This window comes from Scardinius erythrophthalmus (assembly GCF_964197995.2).
Source record: "Scardinius erythrophthalmus genome assembly, chromosome: 10".
NCBI classification, from domain to species: Eukaryota; Metazoa; Chordata; class Actinopteri; order Cypriniformes; family Leuciscidae; genus Scardinius; species Scardinius erythrophthalmus.
Genome location: NC_138230.1, coordinates 37231268 through 37256092, shown reverse-complemented (window position 1 = coordinate 37256092; position 24825 = coordinate 37231268). Strand labels below are relative to the sequence as shown.

At 38.0% G+C, this 24825-nt stretch overlaps 1 protein-coding gene across 2 annotated transcripts in view; it reads left to right on the top strand.

The window, feature by feature from the left end:
• The window catches only part of ctnnal1 (catenin (cadherin-associated protein), alpha-like 1), a 57188-nt gene that overhangs the window by 24881 nt on the left and 7482 nt on the right, over positions 1-24825 (top strand). The window contains exons 2-15 of one of the 2 annotated variants that reach the window (XM_081376086.1): positions 4915-5104; positions 11345-11532; positions 12552-12671; positions 14548-14637; positions 15865-16035; positions 16865-17065; positions 19257-19343; positions 20581-20739; positions 20883-20975; positions 22415-22565; positions 23420-23457; positions 23548-23598; positions 24167-24321; positions 24558-24606. In XM_081376086.1, coding sequence (XP_081232212.1) covers positions 4915-5104; positions 11345-11532; positions 12552-12671; positions 14548-14637; positions 15865-16035; positions 16865-17065; positions 19257-19343; positions 20581-20739; positions 20883-20975; positions 22415-22565; positions 23420-23457; positions 23548-23598; positions 24167-24321; positions 24558-24606 — 1743 coding nt within the window. Of the gene's footprint in view, positions 1-4914; positions 5105-11344; positions 11533-12551; positions 12672-14547; positions 14638-15864; positions 16036-16864; positions 17066-19253; positions 19344-20580; positions 20740-20882; positions 20976-22414; positions 22566-23419; positions 23458-23547; positions 23599-24166; positions 24322-24557; positions 24607-24825 lie in introns of both variants that reach the window. The other variant, XM_081376085.1, reaches the window with a different exon arrangement.

Below are 24825 nucleotides of genomic sequence, written 5' to 3'. Positions count from 1 at the left end.
GGTCACATGTCAAGTTCTGATACATAAAATGATTAGTGAAAAGTCAATGTTCTGCTGGGAAACCCTGGTCCTGCCATTCATCTGGACGTAAATTTGACGTGCCACCTACCTAAACGTTGTAGTTAACCAGGTATACTGCATCTGTGGGATGTGCTGGACCAACAAGCTCAATCCACGGCAGCTCCATCTTGTAAAGGATCTGATGGTAATGTCTTCATGCCAGATACCACAGGAAACCGTCAGGGCTCTTGTAGAATTCATGCCTCGGCAGGTTGGAGCTGTTTGGTGGCGCAAGGATGACCAACATAATATTAGGCAGGTGGTCATAATGTTTTGGCTCGTCGGTGAATGTAAATCTTATTTTGAATATATCAATTTACTGGACATTTATTCCATTTTTACATACATGCCCAAGACTGTTGATTCCATATTGACTATACGGGAATGATTATTTGCCAGTGTCGATAATCTCAGTTTGGTCAAATATCTACTGTTTTAGTTAGCCTGGCCAATAAATTGTTCTTTTACTACAGCCCAGACACAGAAAAGGCACAGACACGTTGCCATTTTTTTTTTTTTGTGAGCACTCGCTCTTACAAATCGATTTAGAGCCTAATTTGAGACATCTCCTTACTTTTTCATTTTATTTATAAACCCAATCTAACAGAAACCATGGGGGGTTTGTGCAGGCATTTCCAGCTTTTGTCCAATAGCTTGATCCTGTATTGAAATACTGGCCCTTAGAGAAATATATTTTTTTGTTGGAGCAATCGAGAGCCGGTCCTCTGAAGGCGTATTTAGTGCTCAAACAGACCACACTGTGCACGTAATGATTAAACGTTTCTAGCATCATTTCAGATGGTTTGACATTGTCGTCAGGTAAAAAAAAAATTACAGCTTTCTGTTTTGGGTTTGAGTAGCATATTGTTTAATTTATAAGCACACATCGTATAGGGCTAAGGTCTTTGAAATGCAGTTCACAGGATTGACTTTAGTCGAACAAATCTAAAGCTCCATACTGTGTTTGCTCAGTAAAGTTGTAGAAAATAAATTAAACAAGTCGGTTTTGAGCTTTATCTTTCCACAAGATAAAAAATAGCCTTCTGGTCTCTGGCTCATTCAACACTGTCAGCGGCGTTTAGACAGAAGCGATTGCTGTGCTGTGTCCCAGTGTTGAATCAGTGTGTTTTTGTTATGCAGCCTCTTTTCTGTTGACATAGCCTGAGTGGGCCATGTGCTAATCCAGCAACAGGAAGTTATGAGTGCCACCACCCTCTCCCTCTGACACATAAAAATACACACGCTGTTTGTCTCTAACTCTCTCTCTCTCACTTTCACCCAGCCTGTGCTTCTCACTCAGACTCGTATGCCAATGCTTTAAACAGTTTGTGTGCTTAGACCTTTCTCATGTTTCTATGGTCTGACCTCGGTGAGTAAGACTAGAGCTGGTCTCGGGTCAGTGTCTCACTCTGGAGCACTGCCACTGCTGAAGGACATGTAAGTGTCACCACAACATTACCTCTACTGAGGCCATGGTGGATTCACACACACTTTCACACACTGACTCACACACTCCCTCACTCATTTACTCACATTGCACTGGCCTGCCAACATTTCCATCAGCAAAATTAAGGGTGGACAGTATGACCAAATCTGTAGGCGGTATGGGTAATTTTATATTGTGAGATATATACACCACTGTTCAAAAGTTTGGGGTCAGTAATATTTGTTTTTAAACAAAAAGCCTACATTTATTCAGCAAGGATGCATTCAATTGATCAAAACTGTAAATACACTGCCCAGCCTATTTAGATTTAAACAGGCAAATGCCTAAGAGTCTATGATTGGATCATTATTGTGATTATTATGTTTCTCTTCTAAATCTAGAAGAACTGCGGGAATGTCTCCAAGATGCTTGAAGAAACCTTCCTGCAATTAACATGGGGGATATTAACATTAACATGCCTAAGACTTTTGCACAGTACTGTATGTTTGGCAACAGTTCTTCCCTAATTAATGGAGTGTGTAGCTTTTCATTTCTTAAACAGACATGTAGGAAGACACATCATGGCCATATTCCAGGATGACAATGTCATGATTCATCAGGCTCAAACTGTGAAAGAATGGTTGGGACAGAGCATGAAGAATCATTTCCACACATGAATCGGCACCTCTGAGTCCAGACCTTCAATTCACTGGAAGTCTTTGGGATGTGCTGGAGGAAACTTTACAGAGTGCTGGACTCTTGCATTGTCAAAACAAGATCTTGACCAAACATTGCTGCACCTCTTGATAGAAATAACATCATCACAGCATTTATTTCCATCAAGAGGTGCAGCAATTTTTGGTCAAGATCTCGTATTGACAATGCGCTCAAGATCAAGCACTCTGTAAAGTCTACTCCAGCACAATCTGCTATAAAAGATTTCTATTACAAATAAGTGCTGTTCTTTTGGATATGCTATTTATTAAAGAATCCTGAAAAAATAATGTTTTCAACATTTTAAATTTACTGATTATTATCAATGATTTTTGAATGATCATGTGACACTGAAGTAATGAGTGCTGAAGTGTCAGCTTTGCCATCACAGATAAATTACATTTTAAAATATATATTTTTGTTTTTTTTACTTTTTGATCAAATAGATGCAGCCTTGGTGAACATAAGAGATTTCTCTCAAAAACATGAAATCTTACAGAACCTACACTTTTAACACATATTTATTTGCTTTTTGTTTAATTTTTGCACAAACCAAAGTTAGTTTTCTGAGTGGTATATATATATATTTTAATCACACAACAGATCTACCGTTATCTATATTATCAATATAGCAGTATCATTACCAATTGATACTTTTTTTCTTTCCATTGCACAACACGTACCATCATATTGCCTAAGCCAAAGATTGGGAGATAAACATCTTCAACTCAGAATAAACATTATTCGTTGTGCTTTTCCAGAACTGTTGACGTAATGTAAACGTTGAACCATTCAACCCTCCATTGTTCACAGCCCCCTCACACCCTTATCCTCCAACTGGATTTTTTTCCCTTCCTCAGGGAATGTTTCATTTTTCTCCTTCTATGACTCATGAATGGCCCTCAATTTGTTGGCAGGACCAGGACGGCTCGTAGCCGTCTAATATCAGCGCAAGAGCAGTGAGGCAGTGAGGCAGGGACAGGACCCTTTATCTCTCAGTCACCCAAGCCATCTTCAGGGAGATGTGTCAGAGACCGAGCACTGGACCACAGGATGACGTAGAAACACCTCCCACTCGATTAATCACTCTCCCCCTCTGTCGGTGGGTGTCGACATTCGACTGCATGGGAATGATTCAAAGAACTCCCTCAGAATGACGAATTATGATAGCATAAAGCAAAATGAACCGTGTGCGAAGTATCCACAGTTTAAAACGGCCACGTTTTACACTTTTGCACCATTTATTACTTTCCCTCAAGTCCATATGTGATGAAATTTGATGTTTCTTGTTGTTATTTTTCATCCATCTCCCTGACCCTTAGAATTAAACGGGCTGTTTTTGTTGGAATTCTTGAGGTTAAGATCATGCTATGTGTAAACTTGGATGATCATTCCTTGTGTTGATTTCTGAATGACTCCTTTTTGCTTCTTAGTTTCAGTAAATTGTCTGGGTGGGCTGGGTAGGGTCTTCATAGTACATTACACCATCACCTCTTTTACTGCAAAACAGCAACACAGATCCTGTTTTCTATGATATGGTCCGTTTAAGTGAATTCGGAAAAGACAGATGGATGACGCCAAACGTCAAACCCCAGATGACTCACTCGTGAGGAATGTAAATATGAAGTGTTCGAGATTCATTCATCATTCACTATGCATGCTCAAATACACACTGCCGAGCAGGAGAAATCCGTCAAAGATTACGTGGAGTTCTAAGCTAAAAAACCGAACATTGCAAAGGACATGCAAAATACAGAGGAATATTTTAGTATTTGCATCCTTTTTTAACTTGCCATATCACTGTTGACTGGTTGGCAGTAGCACATGTTTGCTCCATGTGGCCTGTTGTAGAGTATTATTCTCAGGCTCTGGTGTTGTCTATGCTCCCTGCTGTTGTACTCCAATTAAACGTTTCCTTTAGCAGGCCACCTGCCATAACCCATCAGCAGGAGGTGAGGGATTTCAGCTCTTGGGAGCGGAAATTGTAAAGGGCTCTGAGTAAATGATTGATGAAGTCAATCCTGATGCAGACAGAAGACCATAGCTTTTATTGTATCTTAAAGTGTGAGAGCAAGTGACGTTAAACGTAGGTTGATGAAGAGGATTAGGAGGAGGGAGTCATTATTACCTCTTTCACTGCCGTTCACGTTCATTCTTTTACTTTTGTTTTTTCTATTTTCTCTCCATTCTGCGTGCATTGTACTACTGTTCAACAGTTTGGGATCAGTAAGATTTTTGTAGAAATTAATACTTTTATTCAGGATACATTAAATTGATCAAATGTGACATTAATAATTTGTTGTATTAAAATTGAATTCTGGTCATTAATTACTCACCCTCGTGCCATTCCAAACCCGTAAGACTTTCGTTCATCTTTGGGACACAATATATATAATCAGCATATTATAATGATTTCTGAAGGATCATGTGACACTGAGGACTGGAGTTATGATGCTGAAAATTCAGCTTTGTCATCACAGGAATAAATTATATTTTAAAATATATTCAAATAGAAATCAGCTGTAATAACATGAAACAATATGACTGGTTTTACTGTACTTTTGTACTGTATCAAATACTCAATAAACCATACAGACCCAAACTCTCGGGTTAATGTGAAGTGTACCTTAAGTGCATTCAGTATTTTATGTTAGAGCATATTAATATATTATAATGTTATTATGCTAAATGCTGACTTTTTTGTCTCATTCTAGATTACCACACTGATCAATCACAAAGACAAGCTCAAGAAGACGGAGAAGACTTTACGGGCCATCCAGAAAGTGGGGCAGGCGGTGAGCGTTGCAGTTGGCCGCTTTGTGGCGGTGGGTGAAGCCATTGCAGTGGAGAATGAAGACCTGAAGGACGAGATGGGACTGGCTTGCTTTGAAGCTAGGAGAGCAGGTCAGTTTGACACTACTCAACTGGAAGAGCAGTGACACATAAGCAGCTTTTCCAAGGTAGAGTTACCAGGCAACGAGGAACAGGAAATGGACAGCTAGGTTAAACATAGTGTAACTTGTCAACAAGCTCAAGACAGCCTGTCAGGGTTGTGGACCATGCAGAATTGATTAAATTGTTTTAATTGGTGTAGCACCAGGATGCAGAATTGCATTTCCAATTTGAATTTAAGGAATTATAATTAAAATGGAGTAACATTCAGAGACATCCATAACAGTTTTTCTAGTAAACGTTACCACACACATCAGAGGTACTTCAAGAAACATTAGATCATATTAATAATCAGCCCATGAAACCACCTAAATCAATGTGTTGTATACACTAGAGTTTGAGGTTGGTAAGAATCTTTTGTTGTTGTTGAAAGAAGTCTCTTACGCTCACCAAGGCTAAATTTATTTGATCAAAAATACAGTAAATGCAGTGATATTGTGAAATATTAGTTAAAAATTTTTTTTTTCAATTTTAAAATGTAATTTATTCCTGTGATGACAGCTGAATTTGACAGCTCATTACGCCAGTCTTTAGTGCCACATGATCCTTCAGAAATCATTCTAATATGCTGAATTGGTGCTCAAGAAGCATTTCTTATTATTATTATTATTAATGTTAAAAACTGTTGCTGTTTAATATTTATATGTAAACTGTGATTATTTTTTTCACCAGGATTCTTTGATTGAATGGAAGTCATAACATCTATCTTTATTCTCATGAACTTTTAACATACTGACCTGAAACCTTTAGTATGTTTCATATAAAAACTGGACTAATTAAATTCCAGTCTATCCAATTCAAATTTCATTTCAACATTCTGGAGGATGTAGCCAATTGAATACAGCTGTCACTTTTGTGAAAAAAATCCTGTTCGATTTTTGAGGCATAAGTGTTCATTGAATCGGATTGTAAAATAAATGTTTCATGTCTAAAGACGTTTCCATTTTCAACGCCAAATATAGGCCAATCCACGGACAACTAACAGGCATTAGGACGAACGTAAAGAGGGCGCTTGAGATGCACAAGTCAGCAATATTTCTGATGATTTATTGGCGTGAAGTTTCGTGCACAATGACTAACAGAAGTGCAACATTCTTGAAAAACAATAAGCAGAGTGGACCGCCATAACTTCAATGAAAAACATATAAGCATGATATGGGAACTCACGATTGCACAGTTTGCATACCACTTTGTTCTTCTTCATAGTTTGATCTACAGTCCAAAACCCGAAGTGCTTGCATATCGAACTCCTCAAGTTATTAGGGGTTATCACTCGTCTCTCATGTCGCACAGGTTGATCGTTTTTGTCCTCCATTTTTTGGGCAAAACACCAGCAGCAGCCAATTGAAACCGATTGAAACTATAGGCGCGTAAAATTTGTGGGAATTTTCTTTTTAGCTTTCGCAAAGCCTACTGCACTTTCGGAATTCTTTATTTTCTTTGTTACATCTATCTTTTTTATTTGTTTAATTCGTCTACAATTAATAGTGTACATATTTGGTTAAAATCAATTCCCTATTTTTGTTTTCGAAACTTGTGTTGGTTGGTCCGATCGATTGTGCAATCTATTTTCGAACATAAAGTGACAGCCCTACAATTAAAATCCAATTCCAATTGTGTGATGAAAAGTTAACCTTTCAAGTTTTACTATGAGCTGAAATTAATATGAATTAAATGAATTTGCACAATGTAATATATTTAGAGCCTATAATTTTATTAAAATGGGGCTTTCACATCCTTATGAATGCAGCTGTTTTGAGATGCATAAGAACCAAATGCAGCATTTCCTAGGCCTTGTTTCTGTGTGCGATTCCTGAATCAGTCCTTGTATGTAAAAGGGAGAGTGCTGCAGTTTCTCTTCTATTAAACTCTCCATGTCCCATCTGTCTATGAAGAGTTTGACTAAAAATACCCCACAATTGTGCGTTTCCATATCTCTCGTTCATGGTGAAGTGTTGCTGTGCTTGCTCTTAGAATAACCAACATGAGCACAAAAAGATTTGATCTTTTCTGACAGTTTAAAGAGGTTTACAAAGTCAAGCAGCTGCGGCTATAAAGTAAATCTCATGTGAGATGACATCGGTGAGGTTTCTTATAAAGACTACATGATTCTGAGAATTACTTATTTCTGCATTAACTTATTTAATAGACTTGTACCCCAGAAATGATTGTAGTGATATTTGGAGATTGTCTTAAATTTGAACAAAATAACTGTTCTTTTATCAAACCTGAACACTTATTATTATTTTTTAATGGTTTGCTTTAAAGGTTTTTATGCTACATATCATTGAAATAAATTCCACTTGGTCTGATATTTTGCAAGTCCAAGTCATTTTTGGAAGACTGTATATTTAGTAGCTAAACAAGTGCTGTATCAATCAAATCCATGTATCTCAAAGTGTGTTGTGGTTTACATTTGTCTCTCCGGTCTGAAATAATAGGAGCTCTGTTCTGTATCTATAAATACTGATAGTTGGTGGTCTCTCCCGCCTCCCTTCCCATACCTCCTTGGGCAAAAGACTGCAACAACACTGGAATTAGATTGGCTTCAAGTTAGTTATCAGACTCCCCACAGTGTTTGAACGCTCACCCACGCATTTAATCCTCCTGATTATTACACGGGCCGCCCATGTGTGACGGGCAAAAGTTTAGCCCAAAACACATCGAGGCAGGTGGAGAAAAAAAGTTACGTAGTTACGTGAATTTAATGAATCAGATGTTAAAACTGGTGAAATTTTTCTTTTGGATTTTACCACAAGTAGTTCAGCTGAAGTATGAGAGCACATCATAAAGGAGATGAAAGAGAGCTTTCGTTAAAAAGGGAAAGCCCTGATTTGAGAAGTGACCTGTGACTTTGTGTTTGACCACAGATGTGACACAGTGGCCTGCACCTCTTTTTGAAGTTTTTTTGAATGATGTATAGATTACATTGCTGTGATTTGCTTTCACCGTCTGTGTGGTCTTAAAAGTGCATTTGTTCCAGTGCGGCTGTTTCTTCCACTATGGACATTTTTGGCTCTGTGTACTTTTTGAAAAAAAAAAAAAACTTGTTTGCTTACTAAGGATCATATCATTAATTACTCACCCTCGTGCCATTCCAAACCCGTAAGACTTCCATTCATCTTCGGAACACAAATAAAGATCTTTTTGTTGAAATTTAATAGATTTCTGTCCGTCCATTGAAAACTACGCAACTACCACTTTGACGCTTCAAAAAGTTCATCGTAAAACTATTCCATATGAATTGAGCGGTTTAGCCCAATTTTTTTGAAGAGACTCAATCGCTTTATGTGATGAACAGATTGAATTTAGGCTTTTATATTAACATATTGACATTTATCAACTCACACATCAGTTGTGAAGGATATTCCCTTGACGTGAGAACCAATGAAGTTCATTCTTGTGTCTTGCGCTGCACGTTTAAGCATCTGCAAGGGGTTTGTTCTCGCGTGCCAAGCAGAGAGGTTGAGATTCTGTTTATGTTCGCTGATCACTGTTTATATGTGAATAAAAGCCTAAATTCAGTCCGTTCATCATATAAAGCGACCGTGTTTCTTCAGAAAATGTTGGACTAAACCACTAAATTCATATGGATTAGTTTTACGATCTCTTTATGAGCTTTTTGAAGCATCACAGTGGTAGTTGCGTAGCTGTCAGTGGAGAGACAGAAATCTCTCAGATTTCATCAAAAAGTCTTGCGGGTTTGGAACGACATGAGGGTGAGTAATTAATAACAGATTTTCATTTTGGGGTGAATTTAAGGATTACTTTAATGATGTCTTTACTGGGGATTGAAAGTGGCAGTTGCGTTAATGAAGGGGAAAGAAAGCTCTTTGATTTTATTAAAAAGATCTCCATTTGTGTTCTGAAGATGAATTCATGTCTTTGGAATGACATGAGGGTGAGTAATTAATATCAGAATTTAAATTTTTGGGTGAACTATCCCTTTAAGGATTACTTTTAATGATGTCTTTACTACCTTCCTGGGGTTTGAAATTGGCAGTTGCGTTGGCTTTTAATGAAGGGGAAAGCAAGCTCTTCGAATTTATTAAAAAGATCTCCATTTGTCTTTTGATCGACATGAGGGTGAGTAATTAATTTCAGAATTTTCATTTTTGGGTGAACTTTCCCTTTAAACACAGAGATTTCAGTCACTTTCTTCTGAAAGTTTCCTTAACCCGAAGCTGATGTAGAGGTTGTAAACTCTAGATAAAGTTTTGCTGAGAATGCATTATTTTCTTTTTGTCTTGCTGCTCAGGGACCTCTCGGCCTTATGCAGATAGATAGCTGCTTTTGAGCTACGACTCGATGCTATAGTACTTCAAATAATGAAGTGCATTCAGAAGAAGCAGATGCATGCTAAAGACTGTGTCTTTAAAGGGCATCGGTGCAGAGATCTCAGTGTTTCACCCTCTATGCAAGCCGAACGCCTGGGGCCATGGTCTCTTTAAAGCAGGGAGCTTTCTGAAAGGAGCTGGCTGAAAATGCCAGCCGCCTAGGACAGCGCCACGTCTCTGGTGCCGCTCAAGGGATTCAACTATAAGCTTCCACAAAGACTCTGCTTCAAAGCTCAGGAAAGACACAGAGCTAGTGAACAATCCCCTCCAGAAACAAGAATGTTTCAGTATGGCCACTGCTAAACAAGAGACTAAAACCAACAAAGCAGGAAATGTCTGCATTGTGCCCATTCAGATGAATATGGATAGGTGTACACAAACTGGCAACTGAGTAATTTGCCCAACAATACAGCGTTCTGCACAAGGCACCTTGATTGTTAAAACCACTGTGAGATTTAACAAAAGAAAAGCTGTTAAATGCAATCAGGACTGTGTCTTCAGATGGACAAATGTGTCGTTGAACATCCAACAGAGCTGTTTCCCTTCAGAAATTACTCTCATTCAATGCCTAAAACCTTACTATGTATTTCTCACCCTCATTCTTCTCAACTTTTCAAAGTGCCAGTCTTTCCGTCTCTCGGAATAACATTTCTTTATTGAGGCACGAGGCAGGGAACTGCCCTCATCAAGCGTCCTTTCAGCATGTTCCAACTGGGACATGACATCCTGTCCGTGCCACCCTGTCCAAAAATAAGCCAGTATAGCATTTGTGTCTGGACAGGGCTGTGAGCTTGTGAACACTCATTGAGGAAAGAGAGATGTTTATTGATGCTTTAAAAAAAGTGACCACCCAGTGTGATGGATTGCTTTGTAAATGAAATGGTCTGTGACTTGATGTCTTAATGTGCTTATTGAAACTGCATTTTTTTTTTAAATGTATTTATTTATTTATTTTATGAATACTTGTTTGTTTATCTATAAGGGATGAGAAGACGTCATACAGTATTATGTGTTTGTTTTACATGGCCTTAAGTGTTTCCCACTGGCCAGTTTACAATTTCACTGCTGGTGAGGATTTATATACAGTGGTCTCAATGGCTTTCATCAATTTTAAGTGTCCCAAAAGTGCCCAAATACTTTTTGTGGACTTTTCCAGCTAATTTTTTGTGACAAATTTGTAAAAAAAAAGGTGTGAGAACCTCCTTTTCTGGGTGTCCTCTGAAGGAAATTTGTTTATAATTTTTTTTTTTTTTTTTTTTTTTATAAAACTGCTCGAATAGTTTTCTGTTGCTTTGGTTTGGCTTTAGTCAAATTTGAACTTTGAACTTTCTATTCATCAAAGATGTAAACATTTTTTTATCATGGTTTCTAATATTTAAAATATTAAGCAGCTCAACTGTTTTCAACATTGATAATTAGAAATGCTTCCTGAGCACCAAAGCAACATATTATAATAATTTCTAAAGATCATGTGACACTGAAGACTGGGGTAATGGCTGAAAATTAAGCTTTGTCTGTTGCTCTTGTAGTTACTAATAGCTCAAGTCAGTAGAACCCACCCTCAAGTCTGTATAATATAATAGAGAATATATTATATTTTCTAGATATGGTTCAGTTAAAGATTTTGTTATCCGTTTCATCATCCTCAAGGCAGAAATCATGAGTCTGAAGTAACAGCACACCTCTCCTCAACAATCGATATGATTTTTTGAGGCATCATTCAGTCCATAATGGGTCAAGTTCCATGCTGAAGTTTAATACGTAGGAATAAGAGTTTGAAACTATAGACACTTGTGTACGTTGCTAAGCTCTTGTGCGCACATCTTTTACATTCTGCTGTATTTTTCTTTTGCAGGCACTGCAATAGCTCAACTGACAGATGTGTCCGGTCTGGAGCAGTGTGATGGTGACGGGCGCAGCACGGTGTTTAGTGACAGGACTGGCATGGTGAAAGCTGCTCGCATGCTGCTCTCCTCCGTTACCAAAGTCCTGGTGCTTGCAGACTGCATCGTTATCAAACAGATCATAAGCTCTCGCAACAAAGTACGTATTATTGTCTGCTGTGTCCATGTTGTGCACTGGCCTTTACAAGCACAAATGACACTCTTATTTTCCTGTCAAGTACACGAGTACACAGGCGCACACAGGTTAGCCTTTGCTCTCCGATGCTATCGCTGCATGGCCACAGAGGAATACTTAAAATCCTGCTGCTTTGGAGATAATTGATGAGACACGGCACAGGATAAATAGGAGGCCTGTCTAAACATCCATGTCGGTGAGATGAGGATGTGGGCAGTGTTTATGTGTGTGTGCCTGTTTGTGCTCTCAGATCTGGAGCTAATCATGTCCAGTTAGTGATGTTTGGACAGCCAGGCAGCAGAACTGCTCTCCATTAGAGAGAAACACAATTGAATTTGTCCCTGACCATGCCTGATAATGCCCACTCCTAGCTAGCTAACCTCAAATAGAGGCTTCTCTTATCAATATTCTCCAATATGAGCGGACTGCTTCCGCTGAGCTTCTCAGTACAAACAGGGGTAGACTGGCCATCGGGCAGACCGGCACTTTCCCAGTGGGCAGATGTGCTTTTTGGGCCGATACATCTCATACGTAAAAAACTAAAACTAAAAATTATATATATATACATATAATTTTTTTTTTCTTCTGAACAGCCCATAAAACTCGTACATCGGCGGCCCATTCGTTTAGTTTTGCTTAATTGTCGGCGCTGGGAATTTTCATTATTTATTTTATTTATTTATTATATATATATCTATATCCCTAGTAATCTAAAGAGATCTCATACTGTTTCACATGCTGTGCTCAGATTTGCCACAGTGGCTCTATGCTCCTACTGTATATCAACTGTTGTCTCAGTTGGATCTATTTTTATTTCTTGTTGAGAACATTAGGACAGACATCTGAGATAAAGCTCATCCCTAAATAAAGCACAAACATCTCCTGAGTTATGAAAGCAACCTTTACACAATACATTTTTTTTCCCCCCTTTCTAAGGGCTGTAGCTTTATTTGTAAAGACGTGGGTTATATGTTTGTGTGCAGGTGTTGGTTACCCTGGAGCAGCTGGAGAGAGTCAGCACTTTTCAGGAATTTGTCCAAATCTTCAGCCAATTTGGGAATGAGATGGTAGAGTTTGCCCATCTCACGGGAGACAGACAGAATGTAAGCACACACTCACTCTCTCTCTCTCTCTCTCTCTCTCTCTCTCTCTCTCTCTCTCTCTCTCTCTCACTCTCTCTCACTCTCTCACTCTCTCTCACTCACTCACTCACTCACTCACTCACTCACTCACTCACTCACTCACTCACTCACACACACACACACACACACACACACACACACACACACACACACACACACACACACACACACACACACACACACACACACACACACACACACACACACACACACACACACACACACACACACACACACACACACATACACTCACCCTCCATCATTCCCTCACTTCACTTCACAGATAGTCAAACAGTGATAAGAACACTTCCTATGGCAGATTTGTAGAGCTTTACACAACGCATGAGGGGTGAGGGGGAAGATAATGGGGGGATTTAAGTTATAAGAACTGAACTGTGCCGCACACTACAGTTTTAATCAGCAGCTCTTAAACCCCATTGATAAAAACCTTTGGGGTAAGATACACTCGACCGCAGTGCAGAACAGATGGGTTTTTGGAAACGGTAGTGGTGCAATATAACTCTTATCAGCATGTGTTTGCAATGCAAACATATTCAAGATCGGGGAATTGTACTGTTCGTATGAATTAATATTAGAATGTTTTTATAGACATAGCCTTCATTATCAATGCTCTATTGGGAAAAAAACTCACCATACCTGCATTTGGTCACACTGGTTTTTAGAACATGGTATCTGGTTTGCTGCTGGGTCGAGATGGTCTGTCAGCTCGAACCACTTTAGATATGGGCTTGTCAAGGGCATATGCTGATGTTGATACATAGATAGATCAAAGGGTTTCAAAAAAGGTTTCTAAAGGAAAATGTAAAAAATGTGAGCGAAAAAAGATCCTTGTCATCAAAAAAATCTAAAAGCCCTGTTCTATAGAGTAGGGTGGAATCCAAAAGTGTGCGAACACTGCTGTCAATATCAAATTGGCCCAAAATTAGTCATGTCCTGACAATTGCTTTATTACTACATGAAACCAACCACCATCAGCAACTGGTTTCTTTGATCTTTCCAGCAGTGCATGGCTTTTTCTCCTCCCGAGGCCCCCTCCGAGGTCCCATCATGATTAGGAAAGTAGTAATGTGAATACAAATGAAACCAAGAACTAATAGGAAAGGTTTTCTCATTTCAAACAGAAATCACTATATGTGCTTGATAATGTTTCACAAACACATCACGTTCCTATCTCTGCAGAGCTTTCCTGCCAATCTGCGGCCTCCATCTTTTCAGTTTTATCCAGAAGAACATAATAACAGATAATCACTTCTCCTTTTGTGAGCCCAGCCAGGGTGAGAGAGATCAGGTTCCTCTCATTCTCTCCATCATGCACACACACAGTCTGTCAGTCACAAATCCCTAATGCCTAACGCCGCGTTGAGTGAGCGCAGATCTATTGAGTTATATTCCAGCTCTCTCACTGTTAGTGAAAGGCATTATGTCAGTGCTATCTCTTCCAAGGACCAAATTTACCATCTATTCTCAGCAAGACCTTGGAAAATGAACACTTAGAATGAAGTCAGAGAGTTTTGTGGATTTCCTGACAGGCTGCGCCAGATGGTTAATATTCAAGACAAGTGCTCTTGATTTGCTGAACAAATTTTAGTTTTATTACAGTCAATGAAATGAGTTTCATAAGCACTTTGTGGAAATCATAACTGAACTAACTTGGTAATACAGTTAAATTCCAGCCTTGTTTGTTGCAAGCAAATGATTTATTCTCTCTATAAAGTCAACTGAGGTTAAACCTAAGCCGAGGTTTCGGAACGCTCAAAAGCACTCGAGGCATTGCGTGTTTTCTCATATTTGTCTTGTGGATTCTTGTTTTCCTCAGGATCTGAAGGATGAAAAGAAAAGAGCTCGGATGGCCGCCGCACGTGCTGTGCTGGAGAAATGCACCATGATGCTCCTCACAGCCTCTAAGGTAGGATTGTGGAAGAGAGTACCATCTGCTGTCTAAAAGATGTTAATATAATATCACCAGTTCTTATGCAGCAACCACGCATTCGCACACATTTGTGCATAAAATCTGTTCTCAAACGTTTTCTTGCGGAAATCACGGTGCATCAAAAAAGTTTATACTACAGATTCAAATTTAGGAACTGCTTAAATCAGCAAATCATTCCTGGTGGCCTTAGAAAGACTATATAAATTTGAATATGAATATATTTATACATGTACAGAACTGTTCAAAAGTTAGGGTTTAGTAGGATATTTGTTTTAAAGAAATTAATATTTTTATTTTACATTTATGCATTGAATTAATCAATAGTGACAGTAAAGATGTTTACAGTGTTACAAAAGGTTTCTGTTTCAAATAAATGCTGTTCTCTTGAACTTTATCAAAGAATCCTGAAGAAATATCATGGTTTTCACAAAAATATTAGGCAGCACAACTGATTTTAACATTATTTGATTTATATGTTTATTAACCACATTAATTAATAAATGTTTCTTGAGCACCAAATCAGCATTTTATATATTGCATATTATACATGTAATAATATTTCACAATATTACAGTTTCATTGTATTTTTTGATCAAATAATTGCTGCCTTGGTGAGACTTCTTTCAAAAACATTTAAAAAAAACTTACTGACCCCAAACATTTAAAAGGTATTATATATAATAAAATAACGCAAAATGTATATATTAAAAATGTTTATATAAAAGTTTTAATTTTGCATGAAAGTAAGAAAAGTTGATGCAATCATTATTGAATGAGAGCCATACCTGACTTGAACTCGAATATTTAAGCAGATTCATGTGGGAGTTCAAGATAAAGCAGTTGGCTCTATTAGGTCAGTTTCATTTAGATTTAGTAAGAGAAAGAATTTAAAGTAGTTAATATGTGAAAAGTGTTCATTCTGTCAGGAAATAAGGCCTTGATTTCAGCAACCCACTCAAATGTTTTGAAGCACTGCATAAATGACATAAATACGACAAGGCCAAAACATTTCTGATGGTTAATTACTTATGAAAAAGCATAATAAAAGTTTTTATTCTAAGTCATAAAGCTTATTTGTACCTCTATCTCTTTCCTTATTCTGAAAAATGAAGTGAAGTGTAAAAACACCCTGTTCACATGTCAAATTTGTTCTGTTGTCCCTCTGCATTTTGAAGATAATTTTTGTCCCTCTCTGCCTATCAGACTTGTCTGAGACATCCAGACTGCGAGTCGGCACGGATCAACAAAGAAGCAGTCTTCCAGCGTATGCGTCTGGCCCTGGAGCAAGTCATTGAGATTGTGACTGACACGAGGAGCGGAGGGGAGGCCAAAGCACTTCCTGTCAGCATCTACGCTGGGATTAAAGACTTTAAGGTGCAGGTGTAGGCCACGGGCTCTTAGATGAATGTGTCAATGGATGAAGCTCCTCTTTTAATGTCAGACTTCTTTTAAAAGTATTGCTTGTTGTCCAATCAGTCAAACAATACACATATACCTTAACTTTTTAAAAGTTTTTTTTTTTTACGGGAAGAAATTAATAATTTCATGAGCAGCAAATCTGCACATTATATTGATTTCTTAAGGATCATGTGGACTGAAGACTGAAGTAATGGCTGCTGAAAATTTAGCTTTGTCATCACAATAAATTACATTTTGAAATTTATTACAATAGAAAATATTTATTTTAAGTTGTAATAATATTACGATACAATACACTTTATTAATCCCCGAAGGGAAATTAAGGTGTTACATCAGCACAGACCAATAAAATAAAACAAATTAAAATATCTACAAACAAAGCAAAGATAAATGTTTAGCATAAAGCAATACCATGTAAACTGCTATTCATATTACTAAGCAATACCTAAAATTATAGTATGTTTAAATATAAAAAAAATTAAGAATAAACTGTACCTAATATGCATTTCAATTCAATGTGTGTTTGTACATCCTAATTGCTGCGGGTATAAAGAACCTGAAGTAAGATTATTTTCTACATCAAGGAGGATTCATTCTGTGCTCTGACCAAGCAGAAGAAATTTTGACTGATTCTGATAATTGTTTTAATGTTATGGATTGGTTGAAACAATTAAATAATTTATATAAGATAAAGATGCAGACATTGAACAGTAACTGATATGTCATGCACCACTAATCTTAATATCTCACCAGATGTTTGTGTGTATGTATGTATGTGTTTCAGGTTAAAGTGGAGGGTCTGAGAGACTCTATGTACTGTGTGTCCTGTGAGGCAATGGCGGCTCAGCTGGAGGCTCTGGTGGAGAAAACCGAAGACTTTACAGACTCTGCCTACACCAGCCACGAGCAGAGAGAGACAATCATACAACTCTGCCAGATCACACGTCAGGAGACCAAACAGCTCATCAACACATGGAGACATGCGGTAAGACACATACACGCATTAGGGATTGCACCGACTAGTTATTCACCGCATGACTTACGTCTCACTTGATGGTGACAGCAGGGGGGAAAACTTCACAAACTGCATCCCAGATATATTAAAGCAAAGTTTTCTCTTGGCTTGTACATCTGCCATTCACGTCTTTGTTGTGCAGTGTGTGAAGGATGTTCTGCATGTCTCCCCTCCTGTGGAGTAACTGTCCCTGAACCTCATACACTGTGAAAAATAAGCCCTGCAGTGCAGATCTATAGGTTTTCATTCATTCCTGCTTCCTGCCTTTGGTTTCTTGAATAAGCTATTCATTTGCTTGCATTGTGCCATGTTCTCCTTCACTGTGCAGCACACAGACATGTTTAATTGATACTTACATGATTATAAGTTCTGTATGTAATAACGTTTATATATGTTCTTTAAGATCAAATATGGACTTCGTGTATAGGTAGAGTTGACTCTGAATCTTATGTCTTTAAAATATAGAGGAATTAAAAGAAAGAAAAAGTACAAAAAACGCACACTGTAATGGTTTAATAGCAGCATTAATATGAAGGTTGGTATTTACTAATGTGGTATTCATTGCTATACACTGAATGGCTTGTGAAAGAAAAACTCTTCTTTTTGATTCACTTTACATAAACAGGAAAATGTCAACATCTTCACAAGTTTTCAAAAGGGAAAGTTGAAGTGTTAACTTTGCGTAATTCTTATGCATTTGTGCAAAGCAACTTCCCGTGACATTACAAGTAACATGACCTCACCAGAACACATGGCAAATGTTAAATAGTAGCCCAAAATGTATAAAATTAAGTCATGGAAAACCTGGATTTTAGGGAATTTAAAATGATTATTTTCCAGGCCTAGAAAAGTCATGAAAATAAATAAAATGATTAAAGTGAAGGAAAAGACCTCGAAATTCTAGTAGTATAATTTTTTTCATGCTCAAATTTTTTTTTAATAAAAAAATCTAATTTTTTCTAATCTGGTGTTACCATTTTTTTATTTTTTAAACACTTATTTGTTTTATTTCTATACATTTGCTTATTTTCTTATTTAGTTTTTTCCAATGAAACCATTTCCTAGTTTTCATTAGTCTCAGGCTATTCACTTGAGGCAAAAAATGTGGTCTTCATCACAGCTGATTCTGGCCAAGAATCGCCCACTTAGACAGGAAGAGACTGTCTGACCAACATCTAAAGTGACAATTTGTTTTGTTTTACTTGCTATTTAGGGGGAGGGTTTATTTCAAATGGGTTATATCAAAATAATAGATAATAATAGTGTGGAAATTTGAAAGCATCCTTTAAAATTATAGACACTGATCATAATTACTGTTTTCCAAAATGTCAAATATATAGTTTCCCCCCACAAACAACTCAGAACACAAAGTGAAACATACACTTCTCCTTATGGATGACTGGTTCACTAGTTTTCAGACACAACTCTGATGCCAATCTTGCAAACTTCAAATCCAGTGATTCGTTCTTCCTCAAAAGAAAATGGATTAAAACAAAAACCTGTGTACAATTCTGTAAGTTGCAGAAAACAAGCCAATCAGATTGGATTCGGAACTGTCCATTTAAACAAACTCTTGACAATTTTGAGTGCAGCTGTCAATAAACAGACCATGGGCATGCGTTTTCATCACTCAAGCACTGCAATTTATTTACTCTTTCTGTCTTCCTAAACAGTCCTTGAGTGTTTACGACGGGGTATGTCTTTGCTGTCATCAGCCAAAACTTATTTAGAGTTTTGTTTTTACATCATAATATTAGGGTTGTGCCCCACTTTACCTGTCCAACATTTCAGTGACAGAAACATGAGGTGTGTGTTCACTGAAGTGCCCAGTGTGATGTCTCCGAGTAAAGCATGAAGATGAGAGCGCTTCAAACATTCACATGGCTTGTGTGCCGTGTTTGTGTTGACACCCCACTGTAATCCCGTCTGAAAGCAATCCCACCCACCTGTCTGTCAGTCCTCTGAAGAGAAAACCGCAGATAAAGACTGTCATGTCCGTATTTCAGGCTGCTTGAGCCACACTGACACTTGTGTTGAAACTTGCCAGGCTCTTCAACATGGCTGGTGCCTTGTGCACGTTCGGTTGGTTGAAAATCATTCTGTTTGCAGTGTGTTAAGTTCTCTTTCTATCTTTGTTTCTGTTTCTCTTTCCTTCCAGCAGCAATTGCTTAAAGCCAAAGAGGCCACAGACGAGATGGAGCTCTCTATTTTGAAGACTTGTCAGAGTGTCAGTGATCTCAGGCGAGAGGTGAGATTCTTGTGACAAGCTATGCGCAGGGATTGAATCCCATGAGCCAAAGCATCTAAAACTATCTTTCTTCAAAGGCGTCCATCGCAGTGTTTCCTGTAGCGCCTCTGCTGAGTTCACAGTGCCATGACAACTCATATTTGCTCAAGTTGTAAATTTGTATTTGATCTGAATGTCATGAGTTGAACATCTGTGGAAATGTTGAAGTGATAAGTACTGTGTTTCGGGTCTTATTATAACCTGTATATAGGACTTAACATGACCCTATGTAATTAGTATATTGATCTGGGAAAGAGAAAAAAATCAATCAAATAATTTAATAATATCAACCCTCTACAATGCGAGTAAATCACTCGCATATGCGACCAAATTTCACGCCAAAAAATTTTCGTGAAATTTTCACACCAAATTTCACGACTATAAAATTTCTTTAATTAATTAAAATATTGTACGATTTTGTGCAAAAAATAAGTTTAGCGCAGATATAATTTCATTGCCTGCTGAGCTTTACCCACCGTCGCTTTGCTGAGAGCGCCATCTGTCGCTTTCTCACACACGAGCATTCAACGTGAGAGAAAGAGTGGCGTACACTTGAACTGGCGCAGAATTGACGCACTGAATCTAAATGCAGGGCTCGACAATAAAGACTGCCTGATGGCCAATAGTTGACGGAACTGTCACTGTCCCGATCAGGCCAGTGCTGCATTGTCATGAATGTCTATCATTTGCAAGTGTTTTTAAGCATTCAAGTGCAAGAAAACACGAAAGAGAGCTCAATTCGGTACTCGCTGTGTGAGAGGTTTCTGGAGAGCACGCATACTGAATGATTTCTCTTTCACGTCTTCTTGCGCTTGAACGGACAATTTCACACAAAATTGTCAACATGTCTGTGTTGGTGTGTATTCATAGTAAACAGACATGCATGGGCGAGTGACACAAGTACACAATTTCCCATGAAAAGCATCCCGCTTGGCCTAAAATATAAACACGTATAACAGGCTTACCATAGTGAATCAAGGTAAGACAAAAACATGTTTTGGAAGAAGGATTGATGGTTTGAATTATTATTGAATCAGTACAGTTGCTGCCTGGTTGTTCATAAGTTAATAAGTGTTTTAAAAAAACATTTAGTTATGTTACTAAAACAATATTGTCTTGTTTAGCATGTAATTAATACCAGTTCTTCGGGGAATTCACTGGTCAGCCCACATTATTGCACATTTTCCCCTTCGTTTAGCTTCATAAGGTAGCAGTGGGGAGGGCCACTGAACTGCTGAAGCTGCATTCAGATCATCTGGTGCTGCAGGCCCTGAAGGCCTCGGGTGGGGATGGAAACCTGGAGGCTGTGGCTGACTATGCCGGCACTCTAACCGAACACAAAGAGCAGCTGGTGGAGGTAAGCTGCACTATTTAACGTGATTACATTATGAAGCAATTCACTTTTAAAACATTTCTGAGGACACCAATGTAATTTCAGAGCGATTTTTACATTTCACTATAGGTCCAACTATAATGTGGTGCCATTTATTCTGATTTCAGACTTGTCGTTTGCTCTGCCACATTTCGGGGACCGAGCCGTTGGAGATCACCTGCATTCACGCAGAGGAAACTTTCCGTGTCATTGGTCCGCAGGTAAACAAAAGAGAGGTTGTCTGCTGTAAGAGTAGGAATCTGACATTTCAGCTTGATATGTTATTTGGCATGGCTTTCAGAGACTTACACTATATAGATTTTGTTAATAAAATCACTGAATATTGTTATTCGTCTTTTTTGTTATTCATGCTTATTTTTCAAAAATCAACAATGCTTATTTGACACGTTTTGTGCTCTGTTGTTGACTTTGCGGCTCTGATTACAGAAAAACAGCCGAGGCAAACACACTTAGACACGCAGGCAAGAAAATAACTAAAATTGCTAAAATAGCATGAAAATTGCAATTAAAATGCATCTTCAGCGCACAGAGCTGGATGGAAATCATCTTTGCTGTTCAAGTTTCCCTTTTCAATACAAACATTAAAAAAGATACAAACAAACATTCCAATACAAACATTCCTTGAAAAGGAAAAGGTTAGATTGGGTCAATATGCAGAATGTAATATTTAACCGAGTATATTTGCAGTGCATTTTATCAGCACTCTTCATTAGCATATCTGATTGCATGCTGGAATGAGTGTTCTGAGAGAGGGCGACCTCACTCACCAGCCAATAATGATGAGGCCTAAAGATCAGGCAGCCAATAAGAGCACAGCAGGAGAGCAGCAGCTTCAGGGGTGCATGATAATGAGTTGCTTTATCAGTTATTCCAAAAGCCACAGGTAATTACCAGCTGAATCCACACCCTCAGCGGAGACCAGCTCTGCTTCGCTGTGTGTGTGTGTGTGTTTTTTGAAACTTCCTCCCAGTAAGCTGTAAATCATAATTATGCAGTTGCCGACGGAGTTAGATGCTGCATTTATGCTGTGGGACACTGGAGAGAAACCAACGATGAATATTGATATTCAGATGTTGCACAGGAGTCGAATTATGCAGTCACATAAAAATTACACTTCAGTTCAAAAGTTAAAATGTTTTTGAAAGAAAGTCTCTTCTGCTCACCAAGGCTGCATTCATTTGATCAAAATAAAGTGAAAACAGTAATATTATAAAATATGACTACAATTTAAAGTATCTGCTTTCTATTCCTGTGATGGAATAAATACATTTTCAGCAGCCATTACTCCAGTCTTCACTGTCACATGATTCAGAAAAGCATTCTAATATGCTGATTTGATGCTCAAGAACCATTTATTATTATCTATCAACGTTAAAAACTGTTTTTTTATGATCATTTTTTTCAGGATTTTGGAATAGGAACAGCATTTATTTGAAATAGAAATATTTTGTAACATTTGTCTTTTGTTACTTTTGATCAAATTAATCTGTCCTTGCAGAATAAAGGTAATAATTCCTTTAAAAAAAATCTTACTGACCCTAACATTTTTTAATGGTCATGTATTTAAAATTGGTGAGAAAGATCTTGAAAATAGATCTCTAAAATCAGAGCGCTGTTTCCTCTTAATTTCTCCTCTCAGATCATCTCAGCGGCACAGACCCTTGCTCTGCACCCCACAAGCAAGATAGCCAAAGAAAACCTGGATGTGTTTTGCGAGGCCTGGGAGTCCCAGCTGTGCGACATGGCCATCCTACTGAAGGAGATCAGTGATGTGTTTGAGGGCCGCAGAGGTACATCAATCAAGCTGTTCAGTCTTATAGGACTACAAACTCGAACAGGTCCTTCTTGCAGCTTCTTCCAGCCCATGATACGAAGCGCCTGTATGTCTTTTATGTTATCTGTGTTTACCACACTACCACAGTAGATACTACAGTATTGTATTCTGGCTTCTAAGGGTGCTTTGATTCCATTTAGTAGAAATTATTTTCAGGTGCACAAAATGCATTTGCTCATGCCTATGGGCAGGGCAGCGATAACAGTTTTTAAAGGTCTTTTTCCTCATGGCCAGATTGCTATCTTTTCCATCCGCTAAGGATGTGCGGCTTTGACATTTACACTGCATCCACATCCCTCACATGAGATAATTGAATAGAGGCTGGATAAACCTCTGTAGGCAAGGTTATGGGCGCACTGCAGCGGTCCCACCGAGATTACAGGTCTGTGAAAGTCCTTTCGCCCATCTGTATTTGGACATACCGCTCAAGGATGTGTTTTGAGCGATGTCGACTCTTCCCGAGTGAAACTGTGGTTTTCTCATGGCAGTGCAGAAAACGCTTTATGTAGGAACAATATTTGTCAGAGTTTGAAGGAAGGCATCAGTAACATGACAGAAATCCGGTGCCTGGGGAGATGTTTTGTTCCAGATGAGAGATTCCCAGTCATCATCAGTGCCAACCAAGATATTTCCCAAAACAAACTGTCACCCCCCAAGATCATGCCTTTGTATCTGTTCATCCACATCATAATACACAGCCATTTTTAGGCTAGACGTACATTTGAATCATGTTTTATAGGGTTCTGTTTGCATATTTTAATGTTATGGATATTTTTGGTTTTAATACATAAAATGTCTACCTCATTTTAGGTGATAAGAAAACATATCTGTCTCTTCCAAGACCAGGGGTGAGTCTCACGAGCAATTATGATTTTATTACAAATTTCTCTTTCCATATCATGTCCTTCATTATATTTACTGATTCATCTGTTCTCTAGAAACACTCTGCTAACCTGAAGACAGTCAAGGCTGCCAAACTTGATGCTGAGGTACAATTTCTCATAATAAAATGATCAGAAGTTGGCCATATGTGACCAGAAGTTGGATTAATGTTAATTAAATGGGTTGAAAATTTTTCTGGCATGCTCTATTTCTGATTCTCTTGTTTTTGTCCTGCAAATTATATAGCTGTTTGCCATTCCATTTCCATATGTAGATGATAATATTTGCATTTTCAGTCCATGACCCCCAAAACCCAATAATTGTCTATAAGTGTCTATAATGACCTGGACTTGACATAACGTAAGCTATAATGGAAGTTAATTAAGATTTAAAGAACTAAAATGGACAACTAATAAGTATAAGTGTGATAAAACAGAATTATTTAGTTTTATTTATGAATTTTGTCACAAAATTATTTCATTTAAAAGTCAACTTTACAAATCATTGCATCTTGTAGTCTTACATGATGATATGCAGTGTTATTTTAGTATATTATATATTTTTATATTATTTAGATACTATTATAGTACTTAATATATTGAATTTGCTTTAATATTTATATTTTCGGTTTCATTATAATTGTAATTTAAGTTTTACTACTTTTGATCTATTCAGGAGCAAACAACTATTGCTAAGCTGGGGCTGGAACTGTGTCTCCTCACCTCAGATGTGGACTCAGAGGTGGAGCGCTGGGACGAGCAGGACCATGAGATTGTTCGACTGGGTCAGATCATATCCAGCATGGCTTATTCCATGTACCTCTTCACCAGGTAACTCCCTTTTCATAAACTTTATAGTCAGATTATCAGATTGGTTTGAGTAGTGCTATAGTATATTACACAGGAAATTAAGCACAGTGTGCTGGAAAGTTTAAGCTTTCTGAAAAATGTCTGTTCAGAAAAACAAAACCATGTTGTTTTTCTACTCTCTGTCAACCTACACAATCAGTTTTATGGATCTTTAAGGATGTTTTATTAACTCTGCTGTTTTTCCATCTGTGATTTAGGGGGGAAGGCCTGCTAAAGACAACTTTGGATCTATTCCACCAAGCTGAGGTAAGCCAGCATTCGTAGGTTTTTTAATTGAATCTGTTCGAGGTGTCATTAGGAGCGATGAGTCCCCTGGAAAAGATGGATCGATATATTATTAGAAGGGCCAGCTGTCATTTGTCTGTGAGATACTGTGATGGTTGTATGCTGTAAATGGGAAGGAAATGCTTATTAGGCAGTGTGTCTTTCTATTAGCAGAGGGTACGCTGACCTCCATCCAAACAC